Here is a 14332-nt window from a genome sequence, read left to right on the forward strand (position 1 = left end):
TCCAGTAGCTTTCTATACACTTAACTAAAGCTAGCATCCTAAGACTAGTCATTTTCGAAAAGTGTCCCTTTATTTGGTCTAACTGCACAGTAAAAAAAAAATAAAAAAAACTGAATTCTTACATGTACCTTGTTTTTTAAAAAAAAGTCTTCCACACATTCTTTTAAATGTGTTGCTCATGACCTGAATTTGTAACAAGAAATAATAAAAATAATCAAATAGATTTAGAATTTAAAAGGTTATAATGACATTTTCATTTCCTTTGCAAAAACAATTCATTTGCACTACTTGCACTATTTACTTTATAGCAACAGATGTTTTTAAATCCCAAAATAACTTCCAGTTTAAATCCGTAAAATATTTTCCATGTTCATTAAAAAAAACGGTGTGCAAATTCTAACCATGTTTTCTTACACAGAGAACACTTGCTGCTATGTGAGAAAACTGTGGTCTCTAGAGAGTCAGTCCTATAGTTTTGTAATCAGCTGTTTAGCATGCTCTAGATCTGACTCAACAGAGGGTGTGCTGGACTTCTGCAGAAAGACCACTGCTTCCCCACACAGTGCAAGGGTACTTCTGTACAGCATACTGGTAGGAGACAAGCGTTTCTACTCAGGTAATGTCTGTCTTGGCTGCAGCATCACTCTACTCTTTTCCTGCTTTCACAGGAGATACTGAGAGCAGCAGGAGCCATAGACTCCCACTTCTGTCAGTCATACTCCTGTGAGGAGGGAGTGATCAGTAAAAACGTGGCTCAGCCACTTGTTTTTATTGCCCCAAAACACAAGTGTAATCAAGGCTTAGAAAGGCAGCGTGTTACAACATTTTGTGGACTGAGTGTTGTCAGCCCTTCCCAGTGTCTTTTGCTAAACTACTCAACGCTTCCACTCTCAGATTTCTACAACATCAAGGTTTATCATTCTGTAGTTCAAGATAGGAACTAGGAATATTCTCTTTGAGATAATGCAAGAAGTGTGCAGAGGATGCAGGGCAGCTTACATACACTGATTTGGCACCCCTGGCCAACCTACTTGCAACATGTTAACATTAATCATTTAAAACATGATATAAATTAATAGCCAGATCAACATTTTTATTTTTGTTATTTTTATTATTATTGAAAAATGAAACACAAACAAAATGTAAAAAATGACCGTCCATTTTACAATAAAATTATTGTACAGGCATACATATAAAATGCATTTTTTTTTCTTCAGATTTCTCTCGCAGACTTCATAAAACAAAGATTCTCAGCTGTCTGTTACAGTCACTGATAAAATGCTTATGCCATTCAATTACAGTAATACAGAGTTAAAATATATTGTACTTCTGCCATTTTATCTTAAAACCACTGCTATTCCTGCATGTAGGGCGAGCTCTGCCGACATGACAGCTGAATGCGGTCCTCGTGATGAAGTGATCAGACACAGTCATAGTTCATGTAAACTAAAACCTTCATGTTCGAAGAACAACCATTGTTATAAGACCTGTAAGACAGAGAAAAATAACGTGCTTTGCTTTAGGAAACCAACAACTTTAATTAATAAATACATTTAAATTCATTTAAGAAAACAAGGATATTAAAGGCTTGCACTTAAGTTTAAGGTGATCATACTCTAATCAATCTGATTAGACAAACTCTTAGATGTACCGTCACCTATGTATGCAAAGGTCTACCAGTTTTATTATAAATGAAATTAATTGTTTAGGTTTGGTAGGTTTAAAAAATATTGTACAGAGATTGCACAATCAGATTGTATAATGTATGATCAGCTTTCACTCAGGTCAAATATGAAAGTGTTTCATTTAGTCTGGTTCAGGAGAGGCAGCCTTCCTTCTGCAGGGTTGTAACTTTAAATTCATTAGCCCTAAAACATGTTAATTATTGCACCAGCCTTTCTCAGTCATGTGTCAGTGCAACCTTAAGGTTCTTCCAGAGGTAGCTAGGAGTTGCTTAAACAGTGGTAACTGACCTCCTACTTTATGTCGCCTATATAGTTTTGGGGCTAATGTCACTTTGACCGAAATACCTCCGGGCGCAGAGAATGCTCTCCAGGATTTAGATACTGATGGCTTAGGAAGTCCACTAGCCATTTTTCCACACCTGGAATGTACACCATAGAAAGGGCCAGAACTTATTCTGATTATCCCAATCCATTCACACAGAAACAGAAATGCTTTGGGAAAGTGTTGTCTAGCTGAAAAATCTAACCGAAGGGCACCTGGTTCCTTAGACATTCACTTTGCCCAAATCAACAAAACTTGGCAAACTCCTATGGAAGCAATTAGGCTCACAGCCACACTAAACAGGAAAAAAAGAGGGTTTCAAATGTTATTTCCGCAGGGTCCTTAAACAAAAAAAAGTAACCCGCAGGACTGTAAGATGAGACACCATGGGGTCCACAACATGGACCATCCAATTTGTTTTTGAAGCTTTTACTTTCTTCCATCAGATATTGTTGCGTGAACCATTTTGGAGGTGCAAAAACCTTGTCCAGGTAAAGTCAATCCTCGTAAAATTCCTCTTCAGTATGAGGGTGTAGCAGAAAGGATTTGGCTCAGAGGGCTCCAGCAATGACAGTTCTTAAGGACCACCTCGGTGAGGGTTCCCAGGGGTCTTTTGGGCCTGAGAAATGTTTGAGGCTTCAGTTCTCTCCGGTGAGGATTTGCCCACCTCAGAGTAACCTATTTCCCAGACCCTCCCTCTTCCACTTCCTCCTCTTCCAAACCTTAGAAGGGTGGAAGGGGGAGTTCACAGAGCAGCTCCTGTGGAGGCAGAGATCTGGAATGCTTACATCCCCCTTTCTTAAATCATGAATATCTGCCAGATGTTCCAACACAGTGGACAAAGCAGAAGAAAGTTCTTGCTTGGATATGAAGATACCTGAGGAAGGAGCCCCTAAAGGAGTAAATGAAACACTGGATGCTCCTTGAGATCCAAAGCTGGTCTTTTTTGCCCCATGAAAGAACTTGAAGAGGGGAAGATTGACACCAGCACTATGACGGACTTCAATTCCCAAGTTAGGCTCCACCACAGCAGACTAAGGCCACAGGGTCCACTGTGTGTAGCAGCTTCCAGGTTGTTCCAGTTCTTCTTCCCGGGGTCTGCCAGGATTTACAAGAGTACCAAGAGCTCACTGGCTGAATGCAAATTTGCTAGAAGATGAAAACTGTACTACAAAAGGGAAAACTTTCTCTCCAGAGAGGCATGTCCATCATCTAAGGACACTACCAATGCTGGGAGTGGGAAACATTATGCAGGGTTGAATTAAACTTTGCTATTTGCCAATGTCCAATCACCTGAGAGTACAGCATAACCCACAATGGTCTGAGAATTAGCCATTTCCTGTGTTCTGTGATGTATAATTAAGAAAATATTTTTTCGTTTATCAGCATAAATTAGGTCTCATCCAGGCATTCATCTTCAGTCTCTTCATTGATAAGTGAAACAAAATGCAAACCCCACCTCCTCCCTATCCCCCCTTCTTGCAAAGCCCTCCTTCCATAAGTTCAAATAATTGTTAAGATAGCCTGCTACATGCATGAAACTGAAGATGTGGAAGGACCACAAGGAACATTAGCATTTCCCATTTTCTTTTAAGTGCATTTGCTGAGGGTAATACCTTTTATAGTCATCTATGGTACTCTATTACATTTCACTTATGTATGCTGAAGCTGTGAAGGTAGGTTGTTGGGTTTTCATATAAAATTATACTTGTTCTTTAAGAAATGTCAAAAGGAACCATTAAGATTTCTGACAGAAATACTGTGAGGTGCAGCACTGCTCTCTTTGGAACAGAAAAAGGTGGGGGCCATCTGTCAAGGGTACCCTGATGCTTAGAAAAGGGACTGCACTACAAATGAAATGACAGACCTCTGAATTCCCAACTGTCAGAAATTAACTGTGGTGGTTGTGAGCAATCTTTACTGAAATCTGGAACTGGTTAACATAAAACTAGCTAGGGAACAGGTACAGTTTCAATGTGCTGTCCTTGGTTGGCCCATCATGCTTGTCATGCAGTGTTTTACCTAGTACTGGAACATGTTACACCCTAAATACAGTAGTAAAGGATAACATATTCCTTAAAGCAGAAGTTCACCTTTGGATAAAAAATAAATAAATGCACATCTTTTTGCAGATAAATAATTTTGTGCATTTATTTATTCTTATTAGAAGCCTGTAAAGCATTGCACCTTCGATCAACAAATTGCAGGTGCAGTCTCAGGCTCCTGCAGACTAGCAGTATGGCTGTCTGCCCATACCTTGTACGGCTGCTGCATCAGTAACATGTTACATGTTACACCCTGAATACAGGTGTAACATGTACCATGTTAGGAAAGGTGAACTTTTCATCTTAAACACTTAAACCATCGGTGTTGCTAGCACTGGAAACCCAGGGAATGTGCCCTGTACCTCTTGTAGTGTGCCCTGGGTTCAAACAACGCATCAGCCCAACCCTACAGTATTTGTAGTTGCTGACTTTTAATTTTTTTTTTTTAACCAGCAAATTAACAATGACTTAATCTACCTCATCATAAAACAGCATACTTAATACCCGATAGGCACTGAAAGTGTCCTGTGCTGTATCTTTACACTCTCAAGAGTGAGATCTTACTGCCAAGAGAAATTTGATTTGCCAGGGTGGCATCTACAACCTTAGTTTTACAAATGCTGTGTTTTTAGTGATCTGCTGTTGCATTGACATGACAAAACTAGATCAACTCTTTCCGCCCCCAGCACAACATTAGGATATTATCCCGTTTTCGGTGATATGTGATATTGTTTGAAAATGTGGAGCTGTTGAAATCGCTAAATAGAACTGGCAAGCATTTATCTTCTATCTTTGCAATGGGAGAGCAACTAATGCATCATAGACTGTGTCTGAATTTTTCTTTAAAGTTACGTCCACCCCTTCCAACACATAATGCTAAACGACTTACATAGAATAGGAGACACTCGTATTGCATCATCATGGGAACTGACTTTTTTCCAGGTTAAAGAGACTGTAAAACTTTGAATGTTTTTAATTGAAATAATAAACATGTCATACTTACCTGCTCTGTGCAGTGGTTTTGCACAGAGCAGCCCAAATCTTCCTCTTCTGGGGAACCCCACCGCTGCATGCCCCCACAGGAAGCCGCTTCCTATGCGGGTGCTCATGCATGCTCGATCCTGAGCTGGGCTGTTTACATCTATTCAGACACACAGCCCGACTTGGACACATCCCCTGCTGTCTGCTCAGAAGTTTTAATTGAGAGCAGCAAGAGCCCATGACTCCTGCTGTTCTCAGCCCAGCCTGTGGGAGTCGGGAGAGGAAAGAAGAGGGAAGTATTTGGTGGGGGTGGGTGACTACGTTAATGCAGAGAAAAAAAACTTTACTTTTACAACCACTTCTGAAAAGTGGTCATACATACTGTAGGTCTATTTTTGTGATACATTATTTAAACAGTAAGATTTTCTCACGGGAATTATTGTTTTCTTCCAAAATTTCTATTAAATTATGTTATGTGGGCTGTTTAGATGCAAACAAAGCTATGTTTTGTGGGATGTATTGTATTCACACTGTCTGGACTGTAAGGAGACAGTTAAAATATATCAACATAGAGTTAATGAATGGTGCAACTTGCCAGACTATTACTTAACCACAAAATCATGGATTGTTAAACTAACTTTATAAGCAAGATCAAACAGGTCTGCAAATAACCTAACAACCTAACAATTACGTGCAGCCACTGCCAGGCCTGTATCCTAGCATGGTAGGTTACACATAGATTATATCAGTGATGATGCCAAGATCTGGCCTTCACTTTACACCTGAATGCCCTGTGCCCTGACCACAGTCTGTGTTTGTACTGAATGTGTTTAATTGAAACATGACCTACCTAACTAAATGGAACAGAATGTGAGGACTTGTATTAAGAAAGAAAACCAAGTCAACAGCAAGTCTACCCACATCTTCCTGACAGTAACAGAGAAGGGTCTAGGACATGTGCTGCTTTTATGATATAGTCTACTGACTCCACATCTTCCTTTTGGTTATGTGTGTGTGTAATATGTACAAAGTAAAAATGTTTCACAAAGCGTATATTAACTGAGAATAAGAGGTTTCAGTGCAGCTACATGGGCTTTCAAAGTGCAACTCCATCCAACACTTACTGAATAAGGTAAGGATGCTTAAGAACCTCTTCCAGGTTTTTATTTATGTATGTGTCCTTATTCTTGATATTTCCACTCACTTCCTAACCCGTGATTACACAGGGAGAGAGAAGAATATCCCAGGTAAGGGGTGTATTTCCTGGAATTTATTGAGGGACACAGGATTTGGACAAATGGGTTATACGGTCACATACAGGAGAATCTGGACACAAAATCTGGGCAAACAAAAAAGTGACCAGTCGGTATAAACATTCATAATCCAAGCATGCCTCAGTTTTGTAGAAAAGCAAAACTAGAAGTAAGATCAGACACCTGTGTCCTTCAATGAGTTCCAAGAAATGGATTGTAGGGTAAATGCAAAAAACAATATATGTCTCATCACTAAGAGGCACATGGTTCAGAGACAACTGGGGTGTCCAAAAGCTCAACTGAGAGGTGTCCAAAAGCTCAACAGTAACAAAAACAAATAGGTTCACATAACAAAAAATCCAAACTTAGGGCTGCCTGAAGCTCAAAGAACAGATGAATATCACAGCCAATATAGGTTGAAATGCAGGGCCAGCCAGAGAAAACAAAGTTTTGGAAAGGCTCTCCAGACAGGTACATCTTCTACAGGAATTGTTAATACTTTTTAAGACAGGATAATGCCAGGTCCATAGTAGGCTAAACTTTGGGTACTCACAAACTTGCTCTGCTGGATGCAGGAAAAGTTCAGAGAAGTTCAGAGGTGACCAGGTCACTGTAAGCGGATAGCAAAGACCAACCCAGGAAGATCCCAGTGCCACTTACGACAAGTAGCGGTACCAGGAGGTGTTTCTGAAGAGGAAGAAGGTATTTCTGAAGAAGAGTGTATCATCGCTCAGTCCTTCAGCATTGTTTTTTTTGATGTGAAACAACACAAAAAGGGATAACTAATGTAACTCCCGACGCTCGGCTCATATGTCATACTCTCAAAGTGAGTCTTTAAAGACAAGTTCACACCAGAGGATGTGTTAAGGCTCTGGACTCGAAAAGCATTCCACAGCTAATTAACACAGTACACTCAGGTCTGGAAAGTGCCACAATGCAGAGCCCGGTGCCCTAAGGTCACATTTTAGGCTAGCCCTGCAATTGTCCAGCCCAGTGAAGTCCAGGTATGGCCTCCAAAGCTACAGCTAAGGCTATACCTATTAGGATAGCTGCGTATAAAGATCAGCTAAAGCAGCAGGAGAAGGGGAAAAAAGGCATGCTGGTAATGGAAGAAGTTATATTGGCTGGTCACTGATTTTATTTCTGCCAGTGTCTACTGCAGCATACCTCAATTCTCTCTGAATCCTGAGTCCCTCAATGAGCAAGTAAGAAAACCTGACAGAGCTAACTATTCCCTGTTCTAATAAAAAAACCGCTTACACTTTAGGATGGTATTCCTGAGGCTCTATTCACATCTATTAGTTTTAGTTGTGTTGTGGGTGTGCTGCTTTGCAAAAAGTGTTGGTTTCAGCAATGCATGTAATCAGGGGCCTATAACACTCAGCAACAGCTATGTGCCACATATGGCAGATTAAGGCCTGGTGTGTATTGTTTACCTTTTACCACTGTAATATCCTTACCTAAAACATAGGCAGCTACTAATTTCTGATTCACACTTAAGTGGAGGTAGAGAGGCACCATAGATTCCATTTCACCCATAGTGGGCATCATCAGTGCAGCGATGCAAACCATGCCGAGGAAGATCATCAGCAGACTGGGCCCTGAGGAGGAGTTTCTGATATCTGAAACAATAAGGATAAAACTGGTCTATTGCTTTGTGCATTTTTTTTGTGGAGAGAGTTTAACACATTTGATTTCTTTACAAAATTCTCTAAAGAGAAACAGCATCCCTGCTGATATAAAATTACAATTAAATGATGTGCCACAGAATCTAAACATACTGATAGACCTGTATTAAGAGAAAGGACAGTTATTGTGGCCATAATCGGCATGATCACACCCTGATGTTAATGAGCCACTGCAATGCTTGGGTGAGGACTAGGTCATTTAGGGCTACCCTAGGAGGAATTAAAGTCACAAACAGAGATATGAAATTCTGAAACGTTTCTGATTATCTTTTAAAGCAATCTTGTTCCAGGACTGTGACTGAAAGTACTGAAACTAGGCAGCTAGCATTTTAAAAGAGCCAGCAAGGGCACCTCCCACACTTTTTCATGACAGTCATTTTAATAAGCATTCCTGATTCTTGGAGTGTTTGTGCTACTTCACCTGATACATTAAAGTGTCAATTATTTCATGAAGGAACATGTTAGCCATCTCCTGCCCGGCTTATTGCTACAAAAAAAAAAAAAACACGGCCGAGCAGGAGCACTGTTGTCCTGGGTGGACATATGATGTCCTCCAGATGTACACTTCCTGCACGCTGTGCTGAGGCTCAATCTGTCACCCATTGTATCCACCAGACAGCGGATGGCATCTGTACCTTGCGATTGCTGTGACCAATCACAGCAATCACATGTCAGTTGCACACAAAGAAAGGCTTTCATTCATAGCCATTCATTGTGTACTATTGTGATGATCTCTGTGATTGGTCACAGAGCCAATCACAGTGCATCTACACTATGTGATAGTGGTCGCCAGTCACAGTAGTACACACTGTCAATCTATGAATGGCTTTCATAAAAATGATTGCTTATAACAGCTATCATTACTGTTATAAGAAATCATAGTTTCAAAAAAAAAAAAAAAAAAAAATGATCACCTCCCCAGAGTAGTACAGCGTCACCATGGTAACACTGCACTGCTCTGGTCACGGTATGTAAAAAAAGAAAAAAAATATAAAAAAAAGAGATAAAAGTAGAAAGAAATATCAAAAAAGTATTACTTTTGTTTTACATTCACCAGTCAGTATCCCTGATCACCGCCACACCAGTCATATGACGATGCTGTACTGCTCTGGTGACAGTATGTAAAAAAAAACAGTGAAAAACTATTTTTTTTTGTAAACCTTCCTCTTGTAAAACAACCAATTCAGCTTAAAAAGAAATGAAAGGCAAAACATTTGTGTATAGATATAAAAAAAAAAATTATATGCACCTTTTTTTCCTTCTTTGTGATTACCTACCGTCTGTTCTCAGCTGCATAAGAGGTGGGGAGGAGAAACAGCAGCACGCTAATCTGGCCAGTGAATGGTTAAAGGGGGTGGGGGTGTGTGTGTGTAAATAGAAGTCTGATCATTGCAGGAGAGCAGGAAGAGCTCCCAGCTAGAAAACTGGCCACAGTGTGTTTTCTCGCCTAGTGTAGTCTGTTTTTAATAGGAAAGCAGAAGGATTGGCCGGAACACCAGGGATTTCATACAAAGAGAACAGGATACTTTTTCATACAAGTACATCCTAAAACAGGCACATATCCGGAATATGAAATGTAGGGTTTACATATTCTTTAATTTTGTAATTTTCAAAAAAATTGTAAAAAAATTACAACTTCCAAAACTTCACCATGACTCTCAGTACATACCTTGGTCTATCCACTTTCCAAAAAGTGGTCATTTGGGTGATATTTGTACTGTCCTGGCATTTTAGAACCTCAGGAAATTAGATGGGTAGTCAATACATCAGGACTGATTAATTTTCAAATATATTTTATGTACCATAGTTTATAGACTCTATAACTTTCCTACATGCAAAATATTATACACTGATTTGAGTTATTTTTACCAAAGAAATGTAGCAGCATACATTTCGGCCTGAATTTTTGAAGAAAGATTATGTTATTATAATAAAAAAAAAAATGTGGGTTTTTTTTCTACATTTTCAGTATTTTTTTTGTTTTTGTCCAAAAAAAATAAAATACCCATAGGTGAATGAATACCTCCAAAAAAAGCCCTATTTGTCTCAAAAATTATAAAAATTTAATTTAGGTACAGTGTTGCATGACTGCATAATTGCCATTTATTGTGTGACAGTGCTGAAATCTGAAAGTCGGCCTGGGCAGGTAGGGGGTGAGAGTGTGTGTTATTGAAGTGGTTAAGCATATTATATTTCACCATCATTTGTACCAGAAATAATGACAAAGAGCCAAATTAAAAAAAAAATTATAAAAACTGCAACAAAGAGAGTAGTCCTCATAATGGCCACAGCACGTGGGCTGAGCCAGGAACAAAGATCTCATAAACTGCATCCCCAGAAGATAAAAAAGCCAGGGGTTTAACTCCCCAGTATCTACCAAGAAGTAGGGTGGACTGACCCTTTAAAAGGCACTCAGGTACACGGAGAGTTTCTCAGTACTAATTTAGGTGAGAACAATAGGGTAATTCTATTAAATGTGTCTTAAAGTTAAATATATAAGGCACATAACTTCACTGACCTGGCTGGCAAGGTGCCTGCTCAAAGAAGACACTTTCTGCTAGATGCTCCTTGAACCTTTTTTCCTCCTCCTCTTTGTGCTGTTGCTCTTTAGCGGACGGAAGCAGCATTGCTATTACCTCTTTACGCCCCAGTGCTTTTCTCTGGCTTTGTTCGGACACCTGAAGGCGAAATTTATCGATAACCCCAAAGTGACTGGCTCGGACATCTTTGTGCCGGATAACACTAAAGCACAGAGGAAAGATTGTACAAAGGTTAGGAGAATGAATAGCATTTTGGTGGCAATCAGATTTTGTTAGTGTGTTTTTTTCAATATAGATACAAATACACAAGCAATACATAAAGACAAATACAATCCATTACAACTCCAGGTCATATAATATACACTAAAATGGTTTGGCAGGTCCACAGCCATTATTATAGACCTAAATCACCCATATACACAGAGTGAAAATCTAGAAGGCGTCGATTATGAGGAAAAAAGGCTTGTTTTTTTTTTATGTTTATTCAATCAAATCTTTAATGGAGGCAGTACAGGTTCACTTAAAGGTTTAGTGAGCAAGTCTTCATACAACAGTGCATTAGGCAGACTATTTCTTTCTTCCCCCCAGCCCGGACACCACCCCCCATTGATTTCTCCGTCACGTCCAACAACGCTACCATCAAACCCGCCCTGCAGGCCAGAGTACTGGGTGTCATTCTGGACTCCAACCTATCCTTCCAGCCCCAAGTCCAATCTTTAACAAACTCGTGCAGACTCCACCTCCGCAACATCGCCAAAATACGCACGTTCCTAACCCCAGAAACCACTAAACAGCTCATCCACTCCCTCATCATATCACGACTCGACTACTGCAACTCCCTCCTCACTGGCCTGCCTCACCGCTGGCTATCCCTGCTTCAGTCGATCCTGAATACGGCTGCCAGACTCATTCACCTTTCCAACCGCTCCATTTCCGCCACCCCCCTCTGCCAATCCCTCCACTGGCTTCCGATTGCGCAACGGATCAAATTCAAAATCCTAACGCTGACGTACAAAGCTGTCCACCATACTGCCCCGAACTACATCACTGACCTAATATCCAAGTACCGCCCAGCACGCACACTCCGCTCCTCACAAGACCTCCTTCTCTCTAGTTCCCTGGTCTCCTCCTCCCATGCCCGCCTCCAGGACTTCTCCAGGGTGTCACCCATCCTCTGGAACTCCCTGCCCCAACCCATCAGATTATCACCTACTCTCCTCTCCTTTAGGCGCACCCTGAAAACCCATCTCTTCAGGGAAGCCTACCCCACCCCCTGCTAACTTGCCGACCTCCTCCACTCTTCCTACCACTCCATCCCCCACAGCTATCTCCTCCTGTGCCACCACCCCCTTCCTCCTAGATTGTAAGCTCGAAAGAGCAGGGCCCTCAATCCTCTCATGTTTTGCATTGTATTGGTATTGTTCTGTCACATGTTCTGTCCCCCTTTGTAATGTACAGCGCTGAGCGAACTATTGGCGCTTTATAAATACTGTATAATAATAATAATAATGTTCCCTGCCAAACATTTCAGAGATGTGGAAGAAGCAGAAAGTGATCGCTGTGGGGAACCCTGAAGATTGACACTTCCAGGAGTGTCAGTTTCCCAATGGAGTTAAGAGGGCGAATTCTTAGATTAGAGAGCAGTGTTTAACCCCCTCATGCCTAAGGGTAAAACAAATCTAAATGCCTAAGCACAAATTTGCAACGTTGACATGTGTTAGTAAAACCATACATATCATCACAACTACTTTGTACATCCAAGTGAATTATACCTTGTTTTTTTTCAGGACAAATTGGGCTTTCATTTGGTGGTAAATGTTAATAGATATCTCCTGATTTTTTTTTATTATCAAAGGAAAACTGGCCCAAAATAATAAAAAAATATATATTTTTTAAATTTAGCTGTGTGTTTCTTGTTACTACCATAACCTACCACCAAAGAACAACCCAAAATAAATTTTCCAGCTCTTGATGATCGCAGTGATACCATATATGTGTATGTTATTTGTTGTTTGTACTCATAGTACAGCCCAGAAACAATAGTGTGCATTTTGTTTTGTTTTTTTAACCTAAAAACACACACTGACACCAACTGACATTGATACCAATTTTTTTTAAATCCTGACCTTTGACCCTGACTTTTTGACCCAAACACTTACCCTGGCACTGAACTAGATCAAACCTTGATGTAGGTATTTTTTAATTTTATTTTTAAATATTTATTTATCTTTTTTTTTTTAAGCAAACATTTTTTTCCCTCTATGCCAGGAGTTAGAGAGATAAAATGTATCTCTCTCCTCCATTCATAGAGAGAGAAAAGAAAAACACAAGGGGGCCGGGCTCTACAGTGACTGATCACTGTGACAGCCAATCAGAGGCTATCACAGCAATCATGTGACCTGGAATCGGGAGTCCCGGATCCCGATTGTTAGAACGGGACCAGGGCTCCCAGTGACACCGTGGTCTTTGCACTGGGAGCGCGCTACGCAGTGCGCTTCCAGCAGAAAGATAGGTACGCAAATATGCGGCCCCACAGAAAAAAGCCCAGTTCTGTGAGGCCGCATATTTGTGCTACGTCGGCGTCAAGGGGTTAAATGCCAGAGCACGCAAGGTAAGTATTTGTTTCTTCTTTTCAGGTATGTAATTGCTTGACCGTCTTTCATTATGTGCCAAGGTCACTTTCAACTATTTGAGAGTAATACTTACATGTCAACACAACACTGTGGCTTCACTGCGCCTGCAGCATCAACAACAGCGTACTTGTTTGGGGACGTACAGAGAACTGGAGGAGGAAGAAATAGCATGATTAGTTCATTTATTACAGATATTTAGCACTGACAAAAAATAAACAAATTAAAGAGAAACTATAGGCAAAACTTTATTTTTCATTTTGGATAGAACAAGGGAGGGTTATAATCCATGTCAAATGTTTTTTCACTATCTGTGTCCCATTGTGGAGATTTCTCCTCCTGTCCCATAGCCAAACAGGAAGTGAGAAAAAATTCCTTCAAATTAAGGGAATTCCTTGGGGGCCCCCAGGTCACCAGCATTAGTGTCCCCATTAGAAGATTTCCCCTCTATTACTTTCTGAGACAAGCCAAAATTTGGGATTTCCTTTTACTTTCAATGATAATGGTAAACAGAACAAATAGAGAGGGTGAATCTCCTTAATGAAGGCACAGACAGCAATAAAACTTGCCAGGTGTTCTAACCCCTCTGCACTCTATCCAAAACTAAAACTAATACTTTAAACATTTTGGAAAAAAAAAATCATTATTTTTATTGAAAAAAAAAAAATATCAGACATTGCACTGACAAAAATGAATTGCTTCCAAGTTCAATTAAACAATTCTGATAGAATCTGAAAAAAAATGATGCCTGAAAAGACAACATTACCCTGTCACTGCATGTGACATACAAGCTGATCAGATTTTATCCTAATCTTTAACTAGTTGCCGACCACAGATAGCCGAATGACGGCTACACTGCGGCCGGCCAGTTCTGAGTGGACGTCATATGACGTCCTCCCAGAACGCGCTTTCCTGCGCGCCCCAGGGGGCGCGCACCCGGCGATCTCCGTGATCGCTGTGTCCTACGGACACAGCTGATCACGTGATGTGGTAAAAGGCCAATCACAGCGGCCTTTTACCACGTGATCAGCGGTGTCCAATGACACGCTGATCAGAGGGAAATGCAAGTGCCGGTTCTCGGCTGCACTTTCCTCACGCTGTCAGATCGTGAGGAAAGTACTGCCGAGAACCGGCAGTTGTCAGAGCGGGGATCGGCACCGATCATCAGGGCACTGATGATCGGTGCCC

At 40.7% G+C, this 14332-nt stretch overlaps 1 protein-coding gene across 1 annotated transcript in view; it reads right to left on the reverse strand.

Moving 5' to 3' along the window:
* Positions 1-1086: 1086 nt before the first annotated feature.
* The window catches only part of MOSPD1 (motile sperm domain containing 1), a 50743-nt gene continuing 37497 nt past the window's right edge, over positions 1087-14332 (reverse strand). Inside the window, exons 3-6 of the mRNA XM_089672219.1 lie at positions 13221-13296; positions 10493-10716; positions 7747-7908; positions 1087-1487 (exon numbers count right to left, since the gene is read on the reverse strand). Coding sequence (XP_089528345.1) covers positions 1456-1487; positions 7747-7908; positions 10493-10716; positions 13221-13296 — 494 coding nt within the window. The 3' untranslated portion in view covers positions 1087-1455. The remainder of the gene's footprint in view (positions 1488-7746; positions 7909-10492; positions 10717-13220; positions 13297-14332) is intronic.

The sequence above is a fragment of the Staurois parvus genome, unplaced genomic scaffold (assembly GCF_062004578.1).
Source record: "Staurois parvus isolate SC_StPar_1 unplaced genomic scaffold, SC_StPar_1.0 ptg000123l, whole genome shotgun sequence".
NCBI classification, from domain to species: Eukaryota; Metazoa; Chordata; class Amphibia; order Anura; family Ranidae; genus Staurois; species Staurois parvus.